Below are 9,191 nucleotides of genomic sequence, written 5' to 3' on the forward strand. Positions count from 1 at the left end.
TCAGATAAAAGGACAATAAAAGTACAGAAGTACCAACCTTCTTTTGGATAGCTTTCTCCAATCGCAATTTCAAGATGCAGTTTCCTAGGAACCATTCCATTCCTATACATAAAAGACAGCTAATTAAGAGATTGGATCCGAAACAAAATTCTGTAATGCCTTATTTAATTTTTCTTCAGAGGCTGAAAACTAGGCACTTTGGGGTGAGTGACATGCCTGAAAGCTAGAAATACAAGGCACTGGGCTCTGAGTTGTTTCAATTGTTGTTCCTTGAAAGGCATCCCTGAGAAAGCAGGAGGCTGAGACATTAGACTCTTTCCTGTATCTCGAGAAACTCCACCGCGGGCCATACTCATTTCCATGTCACTGTTTGTCTCGCAACCCTGTTGACACAGATACCATCTTTGCAAAGTGAACATCAAAAGTTAAAATTAATATAAAAATGCAGAGCAGAGAAGCATAGCCAATGTGTATGGAATCATTTCAGAACATCAATCATGGTATATGTAGCAAGAACAAGTGCCTCAAAAGGCGTGTTTGATGGCTACCAACTACAGAACTCCACATAAAGGATAGCCTATTGACTATAACTTGCAAGTTTATTTGGCACAATTGTTGCACTCTTTCGAAGAATTTTTTTTCCAAATTCAGTTCATTATCTTTTTTGCAGAGCATTGAACCCCAAACAGTTAGAATGAGGCTTACTTGAGTTGAGTATTTACACACAGATGTGACAAGAGCAGGAATACAAAAACTGGCTACAAATACCAGGAATTTGGCAACAGATAAAGGGCCATGGCCCGTGGATCGAAGACAATCCCAACCTAGCATTTTTTGCACAAAGGGGCCACTCTCAAAATCAAACCATCTTCATGCTGGCAGCCCAAGCTTTTCATCATTGCACCAAACGACAGTATAGGTTTGAAAATTGACAAAATAACATCATTGGACATCACTTTTTGAGGAACATGCTGAACTTCAGCCACTGATGTATATATTTCAAAAGAAAGTTATTTGACCATGAACAAGGTCCTCAATATCGCTTCTATTTGGAAGTTGTATTTTCAGTGATAGCTAGCAATGTGCTTAGCAACTAGGACTTCTTGGAATAGGTATAAGTAATAAGGCCAATCAGATTTCATGCCAAGTTTAGTTTATAAATGTTCAGCCTTTAGCAATAGCGCTTCCCATCTTGGAATCTAAGAGAATAAAGGAAATCAAATAGCAGGAAAGACTTGGATCTCCATAAAACAGTATCCTTCAATTTTCTTCCCTGAAGCTCCACTTGAACCATTACTGATTTCACCTTTTTTTACAACTTGACAGAGGTAAAGATACTTAGCTTAGCCAGGCCTGGACCTTGTTTGAGACCAAAGCTTCAATCAAACAGGAAAAAAACTCACAAACTTAAACCCCCCCCCCCCGGGCCCCCTGGTAAATCCAGAAAGAGAATTTTCAATAGCCAAGATGGCAAATTACCTTGAGAGCAACCATCAAACCCAAGCTTGATCTTCTCAACTGGAAGAGCTTTTACTTTCTTTGAACAAAGGAGAGGAGTAAGATACCACTTTAAATTTCTCATGGTGCGCAAGTCAATCCAATAAAGCTGTATCTCAACTATTTAAGTTTAGACCATTAACCACCTTCCAAAAATTCTGCCACCATACACCCTAATGTTTGCAATTTCAAGCTAAATATTTCAAAATTAGCAAGGTATTTCTCCTTCCCATGGATCCGAAATTTGCCAAAATTGGCGAAATAACGAAAATTTTGAGCAAAACCTGTCAAACTTGGCGATATATTTTCCCCACAGCTCAAAATTCACCCGACCAGTAGTAATCTTGAACGTTGTATAACACCCACAGATGGGCCGACAAACCTAGATTCATCAAGGTGATTTCTAGGCTTTAACCTTCCAATTGATCTCAAATGAAAATCATAACAGAAATTCCACTTTCATATACTTATTTTAGCTCCTTGGAGCACAATGATCATCCAACTCATAGATTGAGCTACAAACTCCAGTATTTCTGACTTCTGATTGGAAAAATAAATATTTTGGTTATAATTAAGTTAACAGGTGACAATACATAATTCTACAAGTAACAATGGATGTTAAGATTATCAATGCAGAAAATAGAAAGGGGCAGTGCATTTAATTAGCCTTCGCATAGGGATTCGATAGGCTTTTTTCCCTTGATTGGAATTTGATTATGGTATAGTCCCGTACCTTATAAATGATCTTTTATAAATTCCTAAAAGAAAAATGTTGATAGAACCCATAGTGACAATGAAAGAGTACCTCAACCATCTTACAGGAATTGGTCACTTCTAAAATTTCCTAAGAGAAAAATGTTGATAGAACAGAACGATGACGAAAGAGTACCTGAACCATCTTACTGGAATTGGTCACAGTATTTAAAGCACCTTGATCCTGCTCTAAGACCCTTCCACCAGATAATGCCTCTTCCCGACGACTGGATGAACAAAATGGAGCATCCAGACCTTTCTCAGAAACGCTTTGCATTGCATCCTTTATGAATCCAGGTTTCCTAAGTTCAGAATGAATAGAAATTTTGGCAGAAGCAAACTCAACAGCAGGAGATTTCATGGGCATATCAGTAGCTATCATATCATTGCTCTTCTGCAGTAGCTGAGATCGAGAAGAAGCCTCCACATTTCTCTCCTTACACATCTTTGACGCCAAATCATGACTGTCGAAAGAACTGTTAAATGGCATTGGAGCAGAGGAACCTGGCCTTACTATTGGATATGAACTAAAAGCACCAGGCATGCCACCTGAGGTAGCAGTGTTACCATGTGAGGTGTTACTGTTTACTGGTCCAAAGGACCTTCCAGGAACCCCAAGTTCAGTCTCATTACCAAGAGATTCCTCTCCAATTTGTTGCGCTGAATGAGGAACCTTTTGTTGTTCCCAAAAGTTTCCAACCTTGCAAAGAATTGTTCCTTCAGATGACTGGCCAGCTTCCTTACTTGTTCCAGGAGACTGAGCTGCCAATTGGGACATGGAAGTTTCAGCTGTTGAACTGCTGTAAACAATATTAAGAGGAAACCTAGAGCCTTGAGAATTTTCTGTTTGTAAACCCACTTTATTCTGATTCCAGCCACCAGAACTGAGAATTTCATGTCTGGACAGTTGCATGCCACCTTTCGGTAGTCCTAAGGTACCATGAGGTGAAGAAACTTCTGCCTCTTCAGGGTATCTTGGAGTTGAAGCCCAACCCATTGAATTGCTGGTTTTTGTTGTATCACCTGGCCTTTTTATTAGACTCTGATTCTCTTGCTTGGTCCTAAATATTGATCCTAATCCACCAGAAAACGATGGCAGATGATTTACGTGACCACTATTCTGAACAGGATTGTGTACAACAGCTTTAAGTGTAAAACTGCCTTGGGCATCACCCTTGTTCATCAGCTTCCCCTTCATCATATTGGATCCAATGCCAGGACCATCTAGTGGCTGAGGGTTGTCATTTTGTTCTTCCATGGCAGATGTTGAGGAGTCTGCTCTCTTTCTCTTACCACTAGCCTTCTTAGTGTCTTTTCGACGTTCCTGTTTTCCTGGTTTTGCTGTATCACGCCTTTCCTGCGAGTTTGCAGATCTGGTGTCAAGACTCGATGGACTTTCATGATCAAACGATTTACCACTTCTCTGAGATGCAGAACCTTGATAAGCATCATGTCCCACATTTTCAACCCTGCTTGGCCCAGCTGGTGGCCTATTCGGAACAATTGCCTCAAGCCTTCCCATCTCATTCTCAGGAAAGCATGCTTTAGACTCTTTCAGAACCCCTATTCCCTGGCTCGATCCTCCATAAACATCATCTTTTATCTTCCCACTTGATCCAGCATGCCATGCACTGAAAGACATGTCACTGGGACCAACTGATGACTGATTGTGAAGCTTATCCTTGTCCACTGACCTTTCAACTGCAGAATCTCCCATTTGTGTTCCACCAGTCATAGGAAGACGTGATGACTTCAACGCCTCAATGTCAATACCATTTTGATTGATCACCGTTTCCATGGCCCTGGCATATAAAAAAAATATCAGGTTAAATTTTTTAGCAGGAGATGAAAATAATCATGGCATGGATGGATATATCAAATCTTCCACTAAATTGAGAAAAGGAGAGCTTGAGTCTAATTTGTTCAATCATCATGCAGTTTCCTATTTATCTACTTAGTTCTTTATTTTGATAAATAACAAAACCATGCAATTAAGAGATAAGACTTTGAGGATGTCCCAGCAAAAGATATAATATAACCTGGCAAACATAAAATATCAAAGAGCTAACTAATAACAACAAGAACCACTATGTATTTTCATACTAACAAAGTAGTCTCCTGCGACTGAATTAACCATGAATGAAGAAATGGGACCTTCAGAAAAGAAGCCGTTATGACACATGACATGGATATTCCGAGTGTTACATTTCAAATAATATCTCACTTTCTAAATGAATATATGACATTATATTAAAAAACAGATTGGGACTTTATAAGCTTCTTTATCAAAATAACAGATCGTGAATCTACAAGCCTTTCTGTTCCACCATGAAAGTGATGATATCAACTCTAGGACTACTCTTTTTTTTCTTTTTTCTTTTTTTCTTTTTTTTCATGTCAACTGAAAAAATTCACCGAAGACAAAGGGGCAATGGTCAAAGGCTGACATACCAGATCATACAATGCACAAATACAATGTAAAACTCTGGAATCAGAGCACCCTTGTACAAACTCTCAAATCTCAATAGACTCCCGATGCATTAGCCATTAGTCAGTAACTCAGCTAGATAAATAAGAACCAATCTGGAGGTCCAAGCCAAGCTTGTGATATCTGTCAGGCCCGGTCCAAAAGCATCCATTTGTCCAAGTTTATGTCATTAGTACAAGACAGATATATATAATTTTTTTAACTGAGTAATTATAACTTAAATCGTTTTTGGTGAGCAGCCTTATTGCTAGTGGTCTTTAGAGAAGGGTATGTAAGTCATTAAGTTACTTTATAAAGAGTGTTAGTCAAAGTATGGCCATATTCCTTATTGGAGTTTATTTTGTTCTAAAGAGTTTCACATACAAGTAATGAGATACACCCATGGTTGAGAAGTCTATGCTCTATCAACTCTCGTTCCTTCCCTCCTCCCTCCTCCCTCCTCCCTCCTCCCTCCTCCCTCCTCTTTCTTTATTCAGTATCCATTTTTCTTGTCCCTTCTCTTTCTTTTCATATTCCGTACTAAGAAATGCAGAGAGGCAAACTTTATTCATTTCAGATAGATAATAATGGTCAGCCCTTCTTTTCTAAAACCAACAGGTAAGTTGATATTAGTTTTTCTTCTCAACTCTGTTCTCTAGTTCCAAATATTCAAGTTGATTAATCTTCTTGAATCAGTTCACATTCCTAATCTGCTTGCAGTATAATTGGCTTAAAACTATCTTTCATCATTATTCACATATCTAGCACTGTATTTAGTTCATCTTCATCAGCACCTTACCTATTTGATTAGGAACCCTTTTCATTCTTCACGTAGGACCAGAACTGTTACCCTCTTATTGGATTTGGGATTCTTTTGCTTTATATGATGGATCTCTCTTGGAAAATCTCATTAATGATGAGTCAATGTTCCAAACAATCAAACACATCCATGTGAGAAAATCTCATTCTTTTGCACTACTTTCCCTCTCCTTTTTGTGCCCTCGCTATCACGGCCATAAAGAATTGAGACTCCATACTAAGGAAAAAAAGGGAAGGGAAGAAGTTTATTGAACATCCTAAGAACAGACTACTCCTGCAGGTGTGAACTGTGGAAACAAAACACATAAACTCATGAGTTCACATGAAAGAGCTTAGACATGGATCAAATGTTTTCCCCCCTTCCAAAACTCTTACGTAAACACAGATAAAAATGCATTCCAGTAGGAAAAAGTGAAGTACTGCACCTACGTACTTTTTTTTTGGTACCATACTTTCTTCTTCTTTTTTAGGTAAGACCGCATCTACATACTCACAATATTATAAATTGTGAAACCAAACTTATACCGAATAAATCAATAATGTGAATGCAATTTGAAACCGACAGAAACATATTCAATATATGAAAACCAAAGAAAAATTATGCATCTCCTCAAAATATGATTCACCTTGATATTACTTGATATGGCAAGGACTGCTCCTTCCCACTCATCTTCATGTGCTGGCATATCTGATACACTCGAACCAAATAGAAAAATCCATGGATATATTATTTAGAATGAGCGAGAAATTATCAAGAAGCAAGTGCAATTTTCAAATTAAGCTACTTCGCATCTACCACGTATAGTTTCATCGCCAGTTTCGCGGGCTCATCTTTTGACTCCTGAATAAGCTTTTGCAGAAACTTCGCTGCCTCCATTTCAACATGTTGTGAAGCTGCCATCTCATTATCACTGCAAGAAAAAAAAAAAATCACCCTTTTCAAATCAAGACCGTTAGGGAAAATCTGCCCTGTGCAGTCACGACAATCTGTTACGATTACTGGGTCATATCAGCTCAAATATACAGCCTAGCGTTTCAGACACTTCCAAACAATACATTTTGGGTTTCGTGTCAAAATGGGGCAGATGATCTTCGGCAACAAAAATTAAGGGGGGTAGGGGAGTTCTTTGCAACTTTTCGTGGAACCGTAATCAGAAGAAATGTGAATTTTAACACTGCCAGGATCTCAACACGCTAAAATGGTTGGCCATTGGGAAAAATGAAACCCTATACCTAAATTTCAAGCCACACTCCCGATATGAACCAAATCGCCATGAATTCTTCTCTACACAAGAACGAAGAAAAACACAGACGAACACAGATGTGTTTAGAAGAATAGCTAATCGATTAAACTCGTACAGCTCGACTTCAGTTCCTTAGTAAATTCAAACAAAACAGGATTACCTTCTAATGTCGCGGCTATGATCCTCGCCCCTTTTTTTTTCCTCTCTAATTCTCTTCTTATACTGCTACAATGCGGAAGAAAAAAGGATCAGGGACGAAGTACATCGAGCAAATCATGTCACGCGAGCAACCACATTACATGATCTCGAGGGTTTTTCACCGTAGATCATCAACATATGTAACCAGGCGATGACACTTTGGAAACAATTGCGATATTGTCCGAAAATGGGTTTTCGTGTAGTATCGCGTAGTAAATTGTGCATCAAATCTTTTGTTTAATTGGATTACTTAAAACAAATCTTACCTGAAGAAAAATATTAAATAAAAATTGTATGGTTGCGTGGCCCATCGCTCAGGCACATGTCGCATGAAATTACAATCCATACCAATAACTCAATCCCATAGTCAGGCATATAAGGTGGTGAGATTCAAAACCATATCAACTCACATCGATTCTCATAAAATTGATATAGGATCATCCCTCATAAGTTGATATGGGATCGTTACAACTTGCTCTCTCCTTTGCCCTTCGCATCTCCCCCTCTCCCTCCTCCTTCACCTTTTGCAAATTGCTTGTTTCAATCGGGATGATTGTTGTTACACCTCTACAACCTAGATACTGTTCAATCCACTTTGTTCAACTCATGCCCACCGTTAGTCAAAATGGGAACAATAAAAAAAAAAACGTAAGATACGGATTTTAAACATATAAAAACGATGAACAATATGGTAAAAAAAATGATAAAAAAAAAGGGAACGACAAAATGACAAAAACGAATGGTACGAGTATTAAACGTGTAGTTTTCAAAAGAACGAAACTAAAAAAACGATAATATACTATTGCAATTTGAGAGATTATTACTTGTATACATGCATCTAATGTTCAAAAAATTATGAGAGTCCTAAGATAAAATAGCCCAATGGGCTACAAGAAAATGAGATGTTGCTAGCTTTAGCTTCTCCTTACTCAATGGGCTATAAGAAAATAAGTTTTTTTTTTTTTTTTTTCTATAGATAGTATGGAAGTTAAGAACCAAAAACCAAGTACCATATTGTCTTCACTCTTCACTTTTACTTTTTTTTTTTTTTCTTCTTTTTTTTAATTAATTAATTTTTTTAATAGAATTCATATTTGACCCTTAAAAAAGGGATACGCGTTTAAAACGGATTATTTTTCCGTTTTCGTTCTTTCCCGTATTGTATAATAGCATACGGGAAAACGTATTTTAAACGGCAAAAAAATACAACCGCGTTTTAAACGCGTTTAAAACCCGTTTTAACTAACATTGCTCTTGCCACCTTCCCCTATTCTCTCCCCCCGCCCTTCCTTTTGCATGCCACTCTCACTGCTAGATATGGATGAACCAATGGGCCCATTGATGTCTCCCGATTCACATAATATATTCAAGGATTCCTGTTATGGAATATAACGGTAGCAGTGGAAGCTAAAAATACATCCGCAAGTGGTGGTGGAACGTTATTAGAAGGCTCTTATAAGAAAATGGAAGGACATTTACTAGGAGGCAATGATGGTTGGGTGTGGGAGGGAGGAGAGTGACGGGGAGTCAACGGAATGCAAGGGGAGGGTAGTGGGTTCAAGGAGAAGAGGTGAGGGGGTGACAAAAGGTAGGGGTGGTGGTGGTGACTAAGATGGGCAGAGATAGTTGGGGCCAACAATGGCTACGGTGAGCAATAAGCAAGGGCACATGGGGGAGATGTCAAGAGGGGCTCACGACAATGTTGCCGCAAGGCTGACGGGGGCGCATGAAACCAATGGGCAGTCTGGGTTACGATCCTTACTTCAATGTTTTGACTCATTCTATAGTTTTGCAAACAACGAGTCCATCAAGGGCTCGATCGGTGACCCCTCTTATAGCACAAATATCTAGCTTTTATCACACAGATAATGCTTAAAATTCCGTATCCATAATGGATCTATGACACCAGCCTGTCCATGGGGCAATAGACCACTAATTAAGGATGCATTAATTGTTCTAACTCTTGTTCATAATGCCTCATTGGTTGGTGGGATCCAATGAGAAGAGGGTTACTCATCTTCCCGCGTGATCTAAACTCCGTATCTTTCGAGATGAGGTCTTCACTATTTTTTTTTTTAAACTAAATTGAAACCTATGCCCTACGTCGAGAACAACCATGGCCCCAAAAATAGAAACCTTATTTGAATAATCGATCTTCGAGATGTTGAAGATGCTTTACACATAAGAAAGGAAGGAAAGAGAATAAGAAGAAT

The 9,191-nt window shown here is 38.6% G+C and overlaps 1 protein-coding gene across 6 annotated transcripts in view; it reads right to left on the reverse strand.

The window, feature by feature from the left end:
- Positions 1-7,169, reverse strand: part of LOC122090990 (chromatin structure-remodeling complex protein SYD-like) — a 40,571-nt gene extending 33,402 nt beyond the window's left edge. For 2 of the 6 annotated variants that reach the window (XM_042660780.1, XM_042660781.1), the window contains exons 1-6: positions 6,941-7,169; positions 6,333-6,447; positions 6,163-6,224; positions 2,387-4,052; positions 217-383; positions 38-102 (exon numbers count right to left, since the gene is read on the reverse strand). In XM_042660780.1, the coding sequence (XP_042516714.1) occupies positions 38-102; positions 217-383; positions 2,387-4,052; positions 6,163-6,224; positions 6,333-6,437 (2,065 nt within the window). In that variant the 5' untranslated portion in view covers positions 6,438-6,447; positions 6,941-7,169. Of the gene's footprint in view, positions 1-37; positions 103-216; positions 384-2,386; positions 4,053-6,162; positions 6,225-6,332; positions 6,448-6,769; positions 6,822-6,940 lie in introns of those variants that run through there. The other 4 variants (XM_042660782.1, XM_042660778.1, XM_042660779.1 and 1 more) reach the window with 3 other exon arrangements.
- Between the last annotated feature and the right edge of the window lie 2,022 nt (positions 7,170-9,191).

Source organism: Macadamia integrifolia, chromosome 10 (assembly GCF_013358625.1).
Source record: "Macadamia integrifolia cultivar HAES 741 chromosome 10, SCU_Mint_v3, whole genome shotgun sequence".
Taxonomy (NCBI): domain Eukaryota; kingdom Viridiplantae; phylum Streptophyta; class Magnoliopsida; order Proteales; family Proteaceae; genus Macadamia; species Macadamia integrifolia.